This window comes from Sander vitreus, unplaced genomic scaffold (genome assembly GCF_031162955.1).
Source record: "Sander vitreus isolate 19-12246 unplaced genomic scaffold, sanVit1 ctg296_0, whole genome shotgun sequence".
NCBI classification, from domain to species: domain Eukaryota; kingdom Metazoa; phylum Chordata; class Actinopteri; order Perciformes; family Percidae; genus Sander; species Sander vitreus.
The window spans coordinates 87,501-107,500 of record NW_027595450.1 but is presented as its reverse complement, the minus strand read 5'-3'; the positions used below and the strand labels follow the sequence as shown (position 1 = coordinate 107,500).

The 20,000-nt window shown below is 39.5% G+C and overlaps 1 protein-coding gene across 1 annotated transcript in view; it reads right to left on the bottom strand.

Annotated features, from left to right (window-relative positions):
- Nucleotides 1-10,745: 10,745 nt before the first annotated feature.
- Nucleotides 10,746-20,000, bottom strand: part of asah2 (N-acylsphingosine amidohydrolase 2) — a 32,304-nt gene continuing 23,049 nt past the window's right edge. The window contains exons 15-19 of the mRNA XM_078244750.1: nt 14,620-14,715; nt 13,483-13,632; nt 12,545-12,601; nt 12,359-12,447; nt 10,746-11,133 (exon numbers count right to left, since the gene is read on the bottom strand). Coding sequence (XP_078100876.1) covers nt 10,935-11,133; nt 12,359-12,447; nt 12,545-12,601; nt 13,483-13,632; nt 14,620-14,715 — 591 coding nt within the window. The 3' untranslated portion in view covers nt 10,746-10,934. The remainder of the gene's footprint in view (nt 11,134-12,358; nt 12,448-12,544; nt 12,602-13,482; nt 13,633-14,619; nt 14,716-20,000) is intronic.

Below are 20,000 nucleotides of genomic sequence, written 5' to 3'. Positions count from 1 at the left end.
AGGGGCTTTGTCGGGTCCACGACTGACTTACCTGTTGATCATGTATGTGATGTGAGAGACAGTTTATCTTCTACTTTAAGACGATAATGGGACATGACATTGTGTCTGTGGCCAGAATGAAACTTCTATTAATATAATATATTTTTAGGTTTTGTCACTTTTCAGTCCTTCGAGAAAAATGTGGAGTTTTTTTGTGATTGTTGCGGGCAAAAATCCTTGATTATGCGGCATGTTTTCTTAATAAATGCGATGGAATATGTGGGATATTTATGCAATTTTATGCGATGAAATTGTGGGAACTTGCAAAAACTGCGGTTTCATGATTTGAATTTAAAGGACAGGTTACCAAACCATAACGCAATAACGTGCAATAGATTCAATGGCTGCCTTGTAAAACAGTAGCGTGATCTCTTTGTCCACTCCATGAACTCTAAATATTCTTTAAAAAATATAGACGCTGACTTATCTTTGAGCAAACATACTCAACGTGATGGGACCACTGACTGTCTAATTGTATGCCTAAATCCTTGTATTTTTGTTACCTGCTCAAGAAGTACACCTTCAATCTGGAGTGTGCATTGAGTATAGACCTGGGGTCAAAACTCATTTCTTTGGTTTTATTTACATTAAGCGGCAGGTTATGTCAGTCCTTCCAGAAAAGAGTTTTTTTGTGATTGTTGCGGGCAAAAAATCCTTGATTATGCGGTAGATTTTTCTAAAAAATGGGATGGAATATGCAGGATATTTATGCAATTTTATGCGATGAAAATTGTGGGAACTTAAAAAATTGCGGGAACTTGTAAAAATTGTGTGAATTTGCAAAAGTTGTGTGAATTTGCAAAAATTGTGGGAACTTACAAAAATTAGCAAAAATTGCGGGAACTTGCAACAATTTGCAAAAATTGTGGGAACTTGCAGAAATTGCGGAAACGTGCAAAAATTGTGGGAACGTGCAAAAATAACTGGAAAGTACAAAAATTGAGGGAACTTGCAAAAATTGTGTGAATTTGCAAAAATTGCGGGAACTTGTAAAAATTGCGGGAACTTGCAAAAATTAGCAAAAATTGTGGAAATTTGCAAAAATTAGCAACAATTGCGGAACTTGCAGAAATTAGCAAAAATTGCGTGAACGTGCAAAAGTTGTGGGAACGTGCAAAAATTGCGGGAACTTGCAAAAATTTTCAAAAATTGTGGAAATTTGCAAAAAATTTCAAAAATTGTGGAAATTTGCAAAAATTAGCAACAATTGCGGAACGTGCAAAAATTAGCAAAAATTGTGGGAACTTGCAAAAATTAGGAAAAATTGCGGGAACGTGCAAAAATTAGCAAAAATTGTGGGATTTTGCAAAAATTAGGAAAAATTGTGGGAACTTGCAACAATTTGCAAAAATTGTGGGAACTTGAAAAAATTAGCAAAAATTGTGGGAATTTGGAAAAAATGCGGGAACTTACAAAAATTGCGGGAACTTTTAAAAATTGCGGGAACTTGCAAAAATTGTGGGAACTTGCAAAAATTGCGGGAACGTGCAAAAATTGTGGGAACGTGCAAAAATTGCGGGGAACTTGCAAAAATTTGCAAAAATTGCGGGAACTTGCGACAATTTGCAAAAATTGTGGGAACTTGAAAAAATTAGCAAAAATTGTGGGAACTTGGAAAAAATGCGGGAACTTACAAAAATTGTGGGAACTTGCAAAAATTGTTTGAAAGTGCAAAAATTGTGGGAACTTGCAGAAATTGTGGGAACGTGCAAAAATTGCGGGAACTTGCAAAAATAGTGGGAAAGTGCAAAAACTTGCAAAAATTGAGGAACGTGCGAAAAATTGCAAAAAATTGTGGGAACTTGCAAAAATTAGCAAAAATTGTGGGAACTTGCAAAAATTGCGGGAACTTGTAAAAATTGCGGGAACGTGCAAAGATTGTGGGAACGTGCAAAAATTGAGGGAACTTGCAAAAATTAGCAAAAATTGCGGAAACGTGCAAAAATTGTGGGAACGTGCAAAAATAGCGGGAAAGTGCAAAAATTTGCAAAAATTGTGGAAATTTGCAAAAACTTGCAAAAATTTTAGGAACGTGCAACAATTAGCAAAAAATGCGGGAATTTGCAAATATTAGCAAAAATTGTGGGAACTTGCAAAAATTAGCAAAAATTGTGGGAACTTGCAAAAATTGTGGGAACTTGCAAAAATTGTGGTAAAGTGCAAAAATTGTGGGAACTTGCAGAAATTGTGGGAACGTGCAAAAATTGCGGGAACTTTTAAAATTTGCGGGAACTTGCAAAAATGGTGTGAATTTGCAAAAATTGTGTGAATTTGCAAAAATTGCGGGAACTTGTAAAAATTGCGGGAACTTGCAAAAATTGTGTGAACGTGCAAAGATTGTGGGAACGTGCAAAAATAGCGGGAAAGTGCAAAAATTGAGGGAACTTGCAAAAATTGCGGAAACGTGCAAAAGTTGAGGGAACTTGCAAATATTAGCAAAAATTGTGGGAACTTGCAAAAATTAGCAAAAATTGTGAGAACTTGCAAAAATTGCGGGAACTTGCAAAAATTAGTAAAAATTGTGTGAACTTGAAAAATTAGCAAAAATTGCGGGAACGTGCAAAAATTGTGGGAACGTGCAAAAATAGCGGGAAAGTGCAAAAATTGAGGGAACTTGCAAAAATTGTGGAACATTGCAAAAATTGTGGGAACTTGCAAAAGTTGTGGGAACTTGCAAAAATTAGCAAAAATTAGCAAAAATTGCGCTGGAACATGCAAAAATTGTGGGAACTTGGAAAAATTGCGGGAACTTGCAAAAATTGTGGGAACTTGCAAAAATTGTGTGAACTTGCAAAAATTGTGGGAACTTGCAAAAATTGTGGGAACTTGCAAAAACTTGCAAAAATTACCGAACTTGCAAAAATTTTAGGAACGTGCAACAATTAGCAAAAAATGCGGGAATTTGCAAATATTAGCAAAAATTGTGGGAACTTGCAAAAATTGTGGGTACTTGCCACAATTAGAAAAAATTGTGAGAACTTGCAAAAACTTTCAAAAATTTTGGGAATTTGCAAAAATATTCAAAAATTGTTATTTGCCATAATTAGCAAAAATTGTGGGTACTTGACACAATTAGCAAAAATTGTGAGAACTTGCAAAAATTGTGGGTACTTGCCACAATTAGCAAAAATTGTGGGAAGTTGCAATAATTGTGGGAACTTGCAAAAACTTTCAAAAATTGTGGGAACTTGCAAAAATTGTGGAAATTTGCAAAAATATTCAAAAATTGTTACATTCAAAAATTAGCAAAAATTGTGGGTACTTGACACAATTAGAAAAAATTGTGAGAACTTGCAAAAACTTTCAAAAATTGCGGGAATTTGCAAAAATTAGCAAAAATTGTGAGAACTTGCAAAAATTGTGGGAACTTGGAAAAATTGCTGGAACTTACAAAAATTGTGGGAACTTGTAAATATTAGCAAAAATTGTGGGAACTTGCAAATTGTGGGAACTTGCAAAAATTGCGGGAACTTGCAAAAATGTCGGGAACTTGCAAAAATTAGCAACAATTGTGGGAACTTGCAAAAATTAGCAAAAATTTTGAGAAGTTGCAAAAATTGTGGGTACTTGCAAAAATTACGGAACTTGCAAAAATTTGCAAAAATTGCGGGAACATGCAAAAATTGTGGGAACTTGCAAAAATTGTGGGAACTTGCAAAAATTTGCAAAAATTGTGGGAACTTGCAAAAATTTGCAAAATTATTGCAGAAAATTTGCAAAAATTGTGGGAACTTGCAAAAATTGTGGGAACTTGCAAAAATTTGCAAAAATTGTGAGAACTTGCAAGAACTTTCAAAAATTTTAGGAATTTGCAAAAATTAGCAAAAATTGTGGGAACTTGCAACAATTAGCAAAAAATTGTGGGAACTTGCAAAAAATTTGCAAAAATTGTGGGAACTTGCAAAAATTTGCAAAAATTATGGGAACTTGCAAAAATTGTGGGAACTTGCAAAAATTAGCAAAAATTGTGGGAACTTGCAAAAATTAGAACTTGCAAAAAATTAGCAAAAATTGCGGAACTTGCAAAAATTTGTGGGAACTTGCAAAAATTGCTGGGAACTTGCAAAAATTGTGGGAACTTGCAAAAATTTTCAAAAATTTGGGGAATTTGCAAAAATATGCAAAAATTGTTATTTGCCAAAATTAGCAAAAATTGTGGGAACTTGCAAATATTAGCAAAAATTGTGGGAACTTGCAAATGTTGCGGGAACTTGCAAAAATTGCGGGAACTTGCAAAAATTAGCAACAATTGTGGGAACTTGCAAAAATTGTGGGAACTTGGAAAAATTGCGGGAACTTGCAAAAATTAGCAAAAATTGTGGGAACTTGCAAAAATTAGCAAAAATTGTGGGAACTTGCAAAAATTTGCAAAAACTGCAGAACTTACTTAAATGTGCAAAAATTGCGGGAACTTGCAAAAATTTGCAAAAATTATGAGAACTTGCAAAAATTTGCAAAAATTATGAGAACTTGCAAAAATTGTGGGTACTTGCCACAATTAGCAAAAATTGTGGGAACTTGCAAAAATTTGCAAAAACTGCGGAACTTGCAAAAATTTTCAAAAATTGTGGAAATTTGCAAAAATATTCAAAAATTGTGGGAACTTGCAAATATTAGGAAAAACTGTGGGAACTTGCAAAAATTAGCAAAAATTGCGGGAACTTGCAAAAATTTGCAAAAATTGCGGGAACTTGCAAAAATTGCGGGAACTTGCAAAAAATAGCAACAATTGTGGGAATTGCAAATATTAGCAAAAATTGTGGGAACTTGCAAAAACTTTCAAAAATTACGGAACTTGCAAAAATTGTGGGAACTTGGAAAAATTGCTGGAACTTACAAAAATTGTGGGAACTTGCAAAAATTAGCAAAAATTGTGGGAACTTGCAAAAATTGTGGGAACTTGCAAAAATTAGCAAAAATTGTGGGAACTTGCAAAAACTTTGTGGGAACTTGCAAAAATTAGTCAAAAATTATTTGCAAATAATTAGCAACAATTTTGGGAATTTGCAAAAATTAGCAAAAATTGTGGGAACTTGCAAAAATTAGCAAAAATTGTGGGAACTTGCAAAAATTGCGGGAACTTGCAAAAATTAGCAAAAATTGTGGGAACTTGCAAATATTAGCAAAAATTGTGAGAACTTGCAAAAACTTTCAAAAATTACGGAACTTGCGAAAATTTGCAAAAATTGTGGGAACTTGCAAAAATTATGGAACTTGCAAAAATTAGCAAAAATTGTGGGAACTTGCAAAAATTTGCAAAAACTGTGGAACTTGCAAAAATTTGCAAAAATTGCGGGAACTTGCAAAAATTGTGGGTACTTGCCACAATTAGAAAGAATTGTGAGAACTTGCAAAAACTTTCAAAAATTTTGGGAATTTGCAAAAATTAGCAAAAATTGTGGGAACTTGCCACAATTAGCAAAAATTTGTGGGAACTTGCAAAAATTAGCAACTTGGAACGTGAAAATTATGCGAACTGCAAAAATTTGCAAAAATTGTGGGAACTTGCAAAAATTTTGCAAAAATTGTGGAACTTGCAAAATATTGCAAAAATTGTGGGAACTTGCAAACAAATTAGCAAAACATTGGGAACTTGCAAAAATTTGCAAAAATTGTGGAACTTGCAAATATTTGCAAAAATTGCGGGAACTTGCAAAAATTGTGGGAACTTGCAAATATTAGCAAAAATTGTGGGAACTTGCAAAAATTAGCAAAAATTGTGGGAACTTGCAAAAACTTTAAAAAATTATGGAACTTGCAAAAATTGTGGGAACTTGGAAAAATTGCTGGAACTTACAAAAATTGTGGGAACTTGCAAAATATTAGCAAAATTGTGGGAACTTGCAAAAATTAGCAAAAATTGCGGGAACTTGCAAAAATTAGCAAAAATTGTGGGAACTTGCAAACATTTTTAAAATTGCGGGAACATGCAAAAATTAGCAAAAATTGTGGGAACTTGCAAAAACTTTCAAAAATTGTGGGAATTTGCAAAAATATTCAAAAATTGTTATTTGCCACAATTAGCAAAAATTGTGGGAACTTGCAAAAATTAGCAAAAATTGCGGGAACTTGCAAAAATTTTGGGAACTTGCAAAAATTTGCAAAAATTGTGAGAACTTGCAAAAATTGCGGGAACTTGCAAAAATTGCGGGAACTTGCAAAAATTGTGGGAACTTGCAAATATTAGCAAAATTAGTGGGAACTTGCAGAAATTAGCAAAAATTGTGGGAACTTGCAAAAATTGCGGGAACTTGCAAAAAATAGCAAAAATTGTGGGAACATGCAAAAATTTAGCAAAAATTGCGGGAACTTGCAAATATTGCAAATATTAGCAAAAATTGTGGGAACTTGCAAAAATTGCAGGAACTTGCAAAAATTGGCAAAAATTGTGGGAACTTGCAAAAATTAGCAAAAATTGTGGGAACTTGCAATAATTTTGGGAACTTGCAAAAATTGCGGGAACTTGCAAAAATTAGCAAAAATTGCGGGAACTTGCAAAAATTGTCAAAAATTAGCAAAAATTGTGGGAACTTGCAAAAATTAGCAAAATTGCGGAACTTGCAAAAATTAGAAATTTGGGAACATTGCAAAAATTTGTGGGAACTTTGCAAAAATTAGCTGGGAACTTGCAAAAATTAGCAAAAATTGCGGGAACTTGCAAAAAATAGCAACAATTGTGGGAAGTTGCAAAAATTGTGGGAACGTGCAAAAATTTGCAAAAATTGTGGGAACGTGCAAAAATTTGCAAAAATCGTGGGAACATGCAAAAATTAGCAAAAATTGTGGGAACTTGCAAAAACTTTCAAAAATTGTGGGAATTTGCAAAAATATTCAAAAATTGTTATTTGCCACAATTAGCAAAAATTGTGGGAACTTGCAAAAATTAGAAAAAATTGTGGAAATTTGCAAAAATATTAAAAAATTGCGGGAACTTGCAAAAATTAGCAAAAATTGTGGGAACATGCAAAAATTGTGGGAACTTGCAAAAATTGCGGGAATATGCAAAAATTTGCAAAAATTGTGGGAACTTGCAAAAAGTAGCAAAAATTACGGAACTTGCAAAAATTGTGGAACTTGCAAAATTTTGCAAAAATGTGGGAACATGCAAAAATTGTGGGAACTTGCAAAAAATTTGCAAAATTGTGGGAAACATGCAAATAGAAACTTGCAAAAATTGCAGGAACGTGCAAAAATTAGCTAAAATTGTGGGAACTTGCAAAAATTAGCAAAAATTGCGGGAACTTGCAAAAATTAGCGAAAATTGCGGAACTTGCAAAAATTGCGGGAACATGCAATAATTGTGGAAATTTGCAAAAATATTAAAAAATTGTGGGAACTTGCAAAAATTGTGGGAACTTGCAAAAATTGCGGGAACATGCAAAAATTTGCAAAAATTGTGGGAACTTGCAAAAGTTGTGGGAACTTGCAAAAATTAGCAAAAATTGCGCGGGAACATGCAAAAATTGTGGGAACTTGCAAAAATTAGCAAAAATTTTGGGAACTTGCAAAAATTGCAAGAACTTGCAAAAATTGCGGGAACTTGCAAAAATTGTGGGAACTTGCAAAAATTTGCAAAAATTGCGGGAACTTGCAACAATTGTGGAAATTTGCAAAAATATTCAAAAATTGTGGGAACATTCAAAAATTGCGGGAACTTGCAACAAGTAGCAAAAATTGCGGTACTTGCAAAAATTGCGGAACTTACTTAAATGTGCAAATATTGTGGGAATTTGCAAAAATTTTCCAAAATTGTGGAAATTTGCAAAAATATTCAAAAATTGCGGGAACATGCAAAAATTGTGGGAACTTGCAAAAATTGCGGGAACTTCCAAAAATTAGCAAAAATTGCGGGAACATGCAAATATTAGCAAAAATTGTGGGAACTTGCAAAAATTGTGGAAATTTGCAAAAATATTCAAAAATTGTGGGAACTTGCAAAAATTGTGGAAATTTGCAAAAATATTCAAAAATTGTGGGAACATTCAAAAATTAGCAAAAATTGCGGAACTTGCAAAAATTTGCAAAAATTGTGGGAACGTGCAAAAATTTGCAAAAATTGTGGGAACGTGCAAAAATTGTGGGAACTTGCAAAAATTAGCAAAAATTGTGGGAACATGCAAAAATTGCGTGAACTTACTTAAATGTGCAAAAATTGCGGGAACATGCAAAAATTTGCAAAAATTGTGGGAACTTGCAAAAAGTAGCAAAAATTGCGGGAACATTCAAAAATTTGCAAAAATTGTGGGAACTTGCAAAAATTAGCAAAAATTGCGGGAACATGCAAAAATTTGCAAAAATTGTGGGAACTTGCGGGAACTTGCAAATATTGTGGGAATTTGCAAAAATTGTGGGAACTTGCAAATATTGCGGGAACTTACAAAACTTGCAAATATTAGCAAAAATTGTGGGAACTTGCAAAAATTGGCAAAAATTTGCAAAAATTGCGGGAACTTGCAAAAATTAGCAAAAATTGCGGGAACTTGCAAAAATTTTGGGAACATGCACAAATTTGCAAAAATTGCGGGAACTTGCAAAAATTGCGGGAACTTACAAAACTTGCAAAACTTGCAAAAAATAGCAAAAATTGTGGGAACTTGGAAAAATTGCGGGAAACTTACAAAACTTGCAAATATTAGCAACAATTGTGGGAACTTGCAAAAATTAGCAAAAATTGCGGGAACTTGCAAAAATTTTGGGAACTTGCAAAAATTGCGGGAACTTGCAAAAATTGCGGGAACATGCAAAAATTGTGTGAACTTGCAAAAATTGTGGGAACTTGCAAAAATTAGCAAAAATTGCGGGAACATTCAAAAATTAGCGAAAATGCAAAAATTGTGCGGAACTTGCAAAAATTTGCAAAAATTGCGTGAACATGCAAAAATTACAAAAATTGTGGGAACTTGCAAAAATTGTGGGAACTTGCAAAAATTGCAAAAATTGCGGGAACTTGCAATAATTTTGGGAACTTGCAAAAATTGCAAATATTAGCAAAAATTGCGGGAACTTGCAAAAATTGCAGGAACTTGCAAAAATTGTGGGAACTTGCAAAAATTAGCAAAAATTGTGGGAACTTGCAAAAAATTAGCAAAAATTGTGGGAACTTGGAAAAATTGCGGGAACTTGCAAAAATTAGCAATAATTGCAGGAACTTGCAAAAATTGCGGGAACTTGCAAAAATTTGCAAAAATTGCGGGAACTTGCAAAAATTTACAAAAATTGCGGGAACTTGCAATAACTTAGCAAAAGTTGCGGCGTATTTTAAAAAATGATTGTTCATTGAATTATGAGATCGTATAATCACGTTTTTCTGGCTCTTCAACAATTGTGGCACTATTTTGTTTACACTTTTTTGTTGTTTTGTTGATTTTTCAATGTATTTTTTAATCAGGCTATGAAAGCAAAAACTTATTGAAAAAAGCATAAAAATGCAGAAAAGAGTCGAGCAAGAAAGAAGACCCAATGTACAAAAAAGCTGAAAAAATGTTTTTAAAAAAAAACGTCAAAACAAAGTAACGCTTCTGCTGTCTTGATGCTTTTTAAAAATGTTTTTGTCGCTTCAGCGATTTTGACGTTTATTTCATCTTTTGGCGCTTTTTACACTATGAGAAAAACGCCAAAAACTTGTTGGAAAAAACATAAATATTGGCGTAATGTCAAATGTTTAGAGAAAGAGTCAAACACGAAAAAAGCAAAAAATGAAATTAAATTAAATATTTTTTTTATTTACAATTTTGCTTTTTTTTGGGGGGGGGGGGTTTAAATCGATAAAAATGACGTTAAAATGGTCAAAACGTTTTTTGTTTTTTGAGCTTTTTCTACATATTTAGGCGTTTTTTTTTTCATTTTCTGACTTTTGTTCTTTTGTTGCTTTTTCCTGTTTTGTTTTTTTGTCAGTCTAGAAAGAAAAGACTAAAACAAGAAACAAGCCACAAATGTACAAAAAAGTTGAAAAAATGTTTTTTAAAAATCGTCGGACATTTTTGGACTTTTTTGTTTTGATGTTTTGTCGTTTATTTTTTTTAATTTATTTTTTGTGTCATTTTCACCCTTTATTAGACAGGACAGCTTTAGACATGAAAGGGAAGAGAGAGGGGGAACAACATGCAGCAAAGGACCGCAAGTTGAAATCAAACCCGCGACCGCTCTGTATATGGGCGCGTGCTCTACCAGGCGCCCGTTTATTTCGTCTTCTGACACTTTTTACACCATGAAAGAAAATGCCAAAAGAACTGGACTCAGAAACTACTATTCCTCCCTGGAGCTCAATCTTCCTCTGGTTTGCTGCTCTCAGCTGTGCTCTGATGTTGCTGTGATGATCCATAACCGGCCCTGTTGTTGTTGTTGTTGTCGTTGCTGCTGCTTGACAAGTTTCTACACAGATGAGTTTGAAATAAATATTTTTGCAAAAACAATTCTGTGATTCTTTATTGATTGAAAACTTCCAACACAATCTGAAGTCGCTCAATACAACAAGATGGATTTAAAAAGAAATACATACATACAGTATACAGCGGAAAAATATGTTTTCAGATCCTTTACTACTACTACTGCTACTACTACTAATACTACTACTACTACAACTGTACAACATACAGCAGAAAAATGTTTTCAGATCCTTTACTACTACTACTGCTATTACTACTACTACTACTGCACAATATACAGCAGGAAAATATGTTTTCAGATCCTTTACTACTACTACTACTACTACTACTACTACTACTAATACTGTATAATATACAGCGGACAAACATGTTTTTAGATCCTTTACGTCCTAGATGTATCTTTATATTCATGTTCCTGGATGTATTTTAATATTCATGTTCCTGGATGTATCTTTATATTCATATTCGTGGATGTATTTTAGAGCTTGGACGTCAGACGAATCGTAGATCTCACTGATAGTAGAAGCTGGCGGTGACTCTGAAGACGTGGGACGTGCCTTGGTACGGCGTGATGACGGCTTGCAGGCCTTTCCTCTGTCTGTGGTGTCCGAAGTGTCTTATCCTGTAGGAGCCGCTGGGGGCCGACAGGGGGATGTGCCACTCCACGGTCGAGTTACTCTGCTGGTTGGAGCCTTTCAGCCAGTGAAACCTGCAGAGAGACGAAGGTCGGTGTTCAAACAGGGCTGGCCCCAATGTTTTCTCAAAAGCCCTGAATCTTTGAGGGCTGTAAATTAACTTTGTTGTCGGTAACAGTGCCAAAAACGTTGGAAAAAACAGACAAAACTGTCGGAAAAGGCGACAAAAGTTGAAAAGTGTATCTACAGGGTTTGTGTGTGTGTGTGTGTGTGTGTGTGTGTGTGTGTGTGTGTGTGTGACTAAATGTTGCATTTACTAGAAAATGGTACACCTCATGGTGCATTCAAAGTTATAGGAAAATACCCTTTTCTCTGTTTTTGTCGTTCAACAGCAATTTACTGGTGAAAGAAGTTATTGTACTGTTGTCTCTCTACATACTACTCTACTGTTGTCTCTCTACATACTACTCTCTAATGTTGTCTATCTACATACTACTCTCTACTGCTGTCTCTCTAAATACTCTCTACTGTTGTCTCTCTACATACTCTCTACTGTTGTCTCTCTACATACTACTCTCTACTGTTGTCTCTCTATATACTACTCTCTACTGCTGTCTCTCTATATACTACTCTCTACTGCTGTCTCTCTACATACTACTCTCTACTGCTGTCTCTCTACATACTACTCTCTACTGTTGTCTCTCTTAATACTACTCTACTGTTGTCTCTCTACATACTACTCTCTACTGCTGTCTCTCTAAATACTCTCTACTGTTGTCTCTCTACATACTCTCTACTGTTGTCTCTCTACATACTACTCTCTACTGTTGTCTATCTACATACTACTCTCTACTGCTGTCTCTCTACATACTACTCTCTACTGCTGTCTCTCTACATACTACTCTCTACTGTTGTCTCTCTACATACTACTCTCTACTGCTGTCTCTCTATATACTACTCTCTACTGCTGTCTCTCTACATACTACTCTCTACTGTTGTCTCTCTACACACTACTCTCTACTGTTGTCTATCTACATACTACTCTCTACTGCTGTCTCTCTACATACTACTCTCTACTGCTGTCTCTCTACATACTACTCTCTACTGCTGTCTCTCTACATACTACTCTCTACTGCTGTCTCTCTACATACTACGTCATCATCTAAAGGGTGATTTTAGCATCAGTATCTGATCCTGAGAGTCACTGACCAAGCATCAGTATTTTAAGAGTTGGGGGAGAGAACGGGTTGGGAATTCAGGGGAAGCTTTAAGTAAACAATAGAGTACACACTAACCTACCTGGTCTCCCATGATGCATCAGTGTAGACGACTTCCCAGTTGTTTGTTCTGTTATCGTGAATCTCCACAGTAACAAATGTTTTATCTCTCTGTAACGGAAGCCAAAGACAGAGGAGGTTAGAGAGGACAAAAAGCAAGAAACAAAGAAAGTAACAAATCAAAGGAATACGCAGATTTTGGTCTTACAATGTCCCCTGAATTTCTGGGGTTTCCTGCTACGAACGTGACCGAGACAACATCACCCTGAAACACAGATAGAAATACACTATGTTCACATAAAAACAACTGTAGGTCGAAGGAAGTCAAAGTAGTTCCTTAAACATTTGTACACTGAATAAAATTATAAACGCAACACTTTTGCTTTTGCCCCCATTTTTCATGAGCTGACTTTTTAGTACACAAAAGGCTTATTTCTCTCAAATATTGTTCACAAATCTGTCTAAATCTGTGTTAGTGAGCACTTCTCCTTTGCCGAGATAATCCATCCACCTCACAGGTGTGGCATATCTCTCTTTCGCTCTCTCTCTCTCTCTCTCTCTCTCTCTCTCTCTGTCTCTGTCTCTCTCTCTGTCTCTCTCTCTCTGTCTCTCTCTCTCTGTCTCTCTCTCTCTCTCTGTCTGTCTCTCTCTCTCGACCTGACTGCAGTTCTTCATTGTAACCGACTTGATGGAGCAAATGCTCCCATTCGATGGTGTCTGGCACTTTGGAGAGGTGTTCTCTTCACGGATGAACCCTAACCCTAACACCAGATACTGACTGGTTTTCGGACCCCGCCAATACAGTAAAACTGCACATTTTAGAGTGGCCTTTTATTGTGGCCAGCCTAAGACACACCTGTGCAATAATCCTGCTGTCTAATCAGCATCTTGATATGCCACACACACCTGTGAGGTGGATGGATTATCTCAAAAGGAGAAGTGCTCACTAACACAGATTTAGACAGATTTGTGAACAATATTTGAGAGAAATAAACCTTTTGTGTACTTAGAAAAAGTCTTAGATCTTTGAGTTCAGCTCATGAAAAATGAGGGCAAAAACAAAAGTGTTGCGTTTATAATTTAGTTCAGTATACTTAAGTACAGTACTGGAGTACATGTATTTAGTTACTTTCCATTGTTGCCTACCTGTCGGTAGACGGGGTAAACCTGCTGCAGGACGTCTCCAAAGCTGCTGTTGTCTGGTTTTTTGTCAACGGTCGGTGCACCCATCAGATTGAAGAGATTTTTCTCAAAGAAAGGAGGCTGAGGGCCAACTGGCAGCTCCGACACTTTGTCCTGAAAACACAAAAACAATAACACAAGTTGTAACATCGGAACCATGTCGATGTGATATTCTGAGCAGTAGTTATGTCAAATATTAGGTATTCTTCACTGTAACAAAGAAATCCGTAAAACCACGGATAATGTCCTGGCAGAAAGTTACCAGTAGCTTTTATGTTAAATTTACGGACATATTTTGTTAATCCAAAAACAGAAAATTCTCTAAATCTTAAAGCAGGGCTTTGTCGAGTCCCAGACCAGAACTAGTCGGGACCGAGTCCAAATGAGAGACAGTCAAAACCGAGGCCCACTGAGAGACAGTCGAGTCCCAATGAGACCGAGTCCGAATGAGACCGAGTCCCAATGAACCCAAGTCCCAATGAGACCAAGTCCCAATGAGACCCAGTCCCAATGAGACCGAGTCCCAATGAAACAGAGTCCCAATGACACCGAGTCCCAATGAGAGACAGTTGAGACAGAGTCCCAATGAGACCATGTCCCAATGACACCGAGTCCCAATGAGACCGAGTCCCAATGAAACCGAGTCCCAATGAGACCCAGTCCCAATGAGACAGAGTCCCAATAAGACAGAGTCCCAATGAACCCGAGTCCCAATGAGACCAAGTCCCAATGAGACCCAGTCCCAATGAGACCGAGTCCCAATGAAACCGAGTCCCAATGAGACCAAGTCCCAATGAGACCCAGTCCCAATGAGACCCAGTCCCAATGAGAGACCGAGACCGTAGGTGATGGCTCTGTTAAACCAAGAAAAGGTGACTTTTTGCCGGGTACAGGGCATCGCGAGCTGCCTGTCGTTTTGGCGGATATTGCGGTTAAGTTTAGGAAAAAGATTGTGGTTTACACCTGTTTCCTGGGTGACAGTCTTGTGTTCGTGTAGTCCTGTGTTTTATGACCCACCCATCTCGTAGCTATTTGTACGTATGATTCATGAGAACAGGCTGATAAGCGTTGGTAATTAACGGTGTAATGGTCCGGTCTCACCTGTGCGATGGCTCGGGCCAGGCCTCTGTATTTGTTTAGGTATGCACTGAGCGTGTGCGGACCGTAGATGGTGGAGGCTCCTTCATACCGCTGCACCTGAAAAACACAGTTCCACCGTCTAGTGTGAATTATTTAGACTTAATTATTTAGAGTTTGGTGGAGGGCTCTAAACAGTAGAGTCTATTGCAATTATGGAATATATGATTAATGTTTTGTTGCAGTTGTCAATGACGCTTTCTTCTAAACTCGTTGGCGAGGAGTTTACTTGTTGTTTACTTTACTTTGTCATTGTGTTCAAAACAGTTTACTCTTGGGGCGGCCTGTAGCTCACCCAGTAAGAGCGTTCGCCCCATTTTGGCTGAGTCCTGCAGCGGCGCAGGGTTCGAAACCGATCTGCTGTCCTTTGCTGCGTGTCATCCCCCATCTCTCTCCCCCTTTCATATCTATCCACTTTATAATAAAAGGGAAAAGCCCCAAAAGAATAGTTTACTCTTGTTCTCTGCACGTGGAATTGGGTTTTGATTTGCTGTATTTCAATCGGCCGTCTGACAGTCTGGCGAGGTCGGTGACTCGAGTCTGTTCGGTGTGTTCGTGCCGTCGTCCGTCGTCAGTTGCTGAATTGTACAGGTGTTCTGAGGAACTTCTTGGACCAACTCGGGGAGACTGATCAGTCAGACTGGCTTTACTGACGGTCGGCGTCTGGTTGGGGTGTAATGGCCGTCTGGTCGGTGCGTAACGGCCGCCTCTGAGTTTTCAGAGTCGCGTTGTCGTGACCCATTTCTGGTCGATTGCGTAACGGCCGCCTGGTCGGTGCGTAACGGCCTTCTGGTAGGTAGTAGCGGCCGTCTGGTTGGTCCAGTCAGCGGCCGTCTGGTTTGGGCGCGTCAGCGGCCGTCTGGTAGGGTGCGTATTAGCGGCCGTCTCGTCGGTGCGAGGGGCTTTCTGGGTCGGGTGTAACGGCCGTCTGGTGGGTGCGTAACGGCCGTCTGGTCGATGCGTAACGGCCGTCTGGTCGGGGTGTAACGGCCGTCTGGTGGGTGTGTAACGACCTTTACGTTTAAAGGACAATTCCGGTGCGAAATGACCCTAGGGGTTAATAACATGTGTACCGAGTTGACCGTTCTCTGGGACATGTTTTCATGCTAATCTAATGTGTCTCTAGCTTTAAACAAGCTACTGCTAAACCGGTGATTAGCTGCTAACGCTAGCTTTCAGGGCACGAACGCCATGCAACCGGTAACCAGTAACATAGCTCAAACACGGCGTTCGTATTTCGACTGGTCATGACAGTTATCCAAGATGGCGGCCGCATGTAAACACGAACGCTACTGTCTTTATTTACCCTCATTATGCTACTGTTGAAGTGTGGTGATATTTTCAGCCTTGTTAGTGGAGTAGAAAATAGTGATTTACCCTCTGCCCTGAAAGCTAGCGTTAGCAGCTAACCCCCGGTTTACGGTAGCTTGATTCAAGCTAGAGACACATTAGATTAGCATGAAAACATGTCCCAGAGAACGGTCAACTCGGTACACATGTTATTAACCCTTCACACGTTTCCATTAAAGCCATTTAGGATATTTAATTCATAGCTTTTCAAGCTTCAACAACAAAACATTCTGCAGGGCTCTGATACTAAATAAACTGGGTAAATAAGCTACAGCACTGAGCACACGGCACGTCCTGAATGTGCAAAACATCCCAGAATATGTCAACAGAAAGGTTGTTAGGCAGACATTAAATTGTAAACAGAAATAATGGATTATGGTCCGGCCGATTATCCGATTATCGATGCAGCATCGTCCACGTCCACGATTCAATGCATCCATTATTTGATTAATTTCAACACCTCTATTTGATTAGCATGAAAACGTGAGAGAGTGGTCGACTCGGCACACATATGTTATTAACCTCTAGGTTCATTTTGCGCCAGATTTGTCCTTTTGGCTTCAAGTTTTTAGCTTATTAATGTTTTTTTGCAATATCAATATGATCACAAAGGCTGTGTCTCAAACCGCACACTTCTGTCAGTATACTGCTAATGGTCACTGACCACTTCCTGCCGTAGTCCCTCTGCTAATGGTCACTGACCACTTCCTGCCGTAGTCCCTCTGCTAATGGTCACTGACCACTTCCTGCCGTAGTGCCACTGCTAATGGTCACTGACCACTTCCTGCCGTAGTCCCACTGCTAACGGTCACTGACCACTTCCTGCCGTAGTGCCCACTGCTAATGGTCACTGACCACTTCCTGCCGTAGTCCCACTGCTAATGGTCACTGACCACTTCCTGCCGTAGTCCCACTGCTAATGGTCACTGACCACTTCCTGCCGTAGTCCCACTGCTAATGGTCACTGACCACTTCCTGCCGTAGTCCCACTGCTAATGGTCACTGACCACTTCCTGCCGTAGTCCCACTGCTAATGGTCACTGACCACTTCCTGCCGTAGTCCCACTGCTAATGGTCACTGACCACTTCCTGCCGTAGTCCCACTGCTAATGGTCACTGACCACTTCCTGCCGTAGTCCCACTGCTAATGGTCACTGACCACTTCCTGCCGTAGTCCCACTGCTAATGGTCACTGACCACTTCCTGCCGTAGTCCCACTGCTAATGGTCACTGACCACTTCCTGCCGTAGTCCCACTGCTAATGGTCACTGACCACTTCCTGCCGTAGTCCCACTGCTAATGGTCACTGACCACTTCCTGCCGTAGTCCCACTGCTAATGGTCACTGACCACTTCCTGCCGTAGTGCCTCTGCTAACGGTCACTGACCACTTCCTGCCGTAGTCCCTCTGCTAATGGTCACTGACCACTTCCTGCCGTAGTCCCTCTGCTAATGGTCACTGACCACTTCCTGCTGTAGTCCCTCTGCTAATGGTCACTGACCACTTCCTGCCGTAGTCCCACTTCGGATGGTCACTGACCACTTCCTGCCGTCGTCCACTGCTAATGGTCACTGACCACTTCCTGCTGTAGTCCCTCTGCTAATGGTCACTGACCACTTCCTGCCGTAGTCCCACTGCTAATGGTCACTGACCACTTCCTGCTGTAGTCCTTCTGCTAATGGTCACTGACCACTTCCTGCCGTAGTCCCTCTGCTAATGGTCACTGACCACTTCCTGCCGTAGTCCCACTGCTAATGGTCACTGACCACTTCCTGCCGTAGTGCCCACTTTGGATGGTTAGTGTTGTCCCAAACAGAACACTTATGTTAAAACACTTACCGGAAATGACGAGCAGTCAGCTCGCCGCCTCTCAACATCTGACGAAAATCTCTTAAACTGACCTTTGTTGATCTGAATGAAGACAGATTCAGCAGCTGCACGGCCTGTTTCTCTCTTGTTTCTCTTCCAGAAACACGTTTCGGTGAACTATTTTCGTAAAAAACGAGATGGTATTCTGAACGAGCCTCCATTACGCTCTGTTGTGAAATCCGGAGAGAAGCCAGACCCACGTGACGTGTTCGTCCAATCAGCTGCCGGTCGACGTCCCTGGTCCCTCCCCTTTCTGCTGCATAGTCCAGACGGCGCCCGTTTAGTGCGAGTAGGGTCCATCGTTCCACACTGAACTTTTTGACCGTTTTTAGGGGGTCATCCTGGTACTTTCAGTGTGTTATCTACACGATATACTTAAAACTAAGTGTTTGAAGTGTGCAAGTAGGCGGTTTGAGACGCAGCTGAAGATTCTGATGTTAACAGGCATCGGCTGAATGCTTTGCTCTTCTCTTTGTGGCTGCACTTTTGATATAAATGATTTAATTTCACTCAGCGTATATTCTTTCAGGAAGACTTCTAAATTACTTCAATCACCAGCATCTCTCCCTAAACTGTCAGCTGTAAAGTGGCGTTCACTCTTCAGTAAACCAACCAGAATTGGCCAAATTCATGATCCAATCACAGCATGACATCCTGCTTTAAAGTGCCCATATTATGAAGAAATCACTTTTTCTGGGATTTGGGGGTTCCTGAATGTGTCCTGTCTTCAGTCTCCGGGTCAGCTGGTCAACATCTGCACGGCTTTCTACGTCACTAGCTGAGACGAGGGGGCTAGGGGGCTAACCGTTAGCATGCTAGCTCGTTCTCAATGGCAGACCACTGCTACAACACACACTAGTTCACCCTAATCTCCAAAAGAACTACTTCCATGTCCCTGTTCTGCAGGTATTCAACACAAAGGTGGAAGTGGTCCCTCGTTTAGAAGAAGTCTCCCAGCTAGTCCTTACCTAGCTACTGAGCGTGTAGTCCTTACCTAGCTACTGAGCGTGTAGTCCTTACCGAGCTACTCAGCGTGTAGTCCTTACCTAGCTACTGAGCATGTAGTCCTTACCTAGCTACTGAGCATGTAGTCCTTACCTGGCTACTGAGCGTGTAGTCCTTACCTAGCTACTGAGCATGTGGTCCTTACCTAGCTACTGAGCATGTAGTCCTTACCTAGCTACTGAGCATGTAGTCCTTACCTAGCTACTGCATGTGGTCCTTACCTAGCTACTGAGCATGTAGTCCTTACCTAGCTACTGAGCGTGTAGTCCTTACCTAGCTACTGAGCATGTAGTCCTTACCTAGCTACTGAGCGTGTAGTCCTTACCTGGCTACTGAGCATGTAGTCCTTACCTAGCTACTGAGCATGTGGTCCTTACCGAGCTAGCTGAGCATGTAGTCCTTACCCAGCTACTGAGCGTGTAGTCCTTACCTAGCTACTGAGCGCGTGGTCCTTACCTAGCTACTGAGCGTGTGGTCCTTACCTAGCTACTGAGCGCGTGGTCCTTACCTAGCTACTGAGCGCGTGGTCCTTACCTAGCTACTGAGCGTGTAGTCCTTACCTAGCTACTGAGCGTGTAGTCCTTACCTAGCTACTGGCGTGTAGTCATACCCTAGCTACTGAGCGTGTGGTCCTTACCTAGCTACTGAGCGCGTGGTCCTTACCTAGCTACTGAGCGCGTGGTCCTCACCTAGCTACTGACGTAGTCCCTTACCTGGCTACTGAGCATGTAGTCCTTACCTAGCTACTGAGCATGTAGTCCTTACCTAGCTACTGAGCATGTAGTCCTTACCTAGCTACTGAGCATGTAGTCCTTACCGAGCTAGCTGATGTAGTCCTTACCTAGCTACTGAGCGTGTAGTCCTTACCTAGCTACTGAGCGCGTAGTCCTTACCTAGCTACTGAGCACGTAGTCCTTACCTAGCTACTGAGCATGTGCGACTGCCAACAAAGATGTTCCAGCAGTGAGAGGTCTCACTCTGTAGCTAAAACAGAGACCTGAACACAGGGTGAAAAGAGGAGCTGCAGCAATGAGCAGTACAACTAAAATATGGTGTTTTTTGATAATTAAACCATGTAAACCTATTCTAGTACAACCTTAAAATACAATTATGAACCTGAA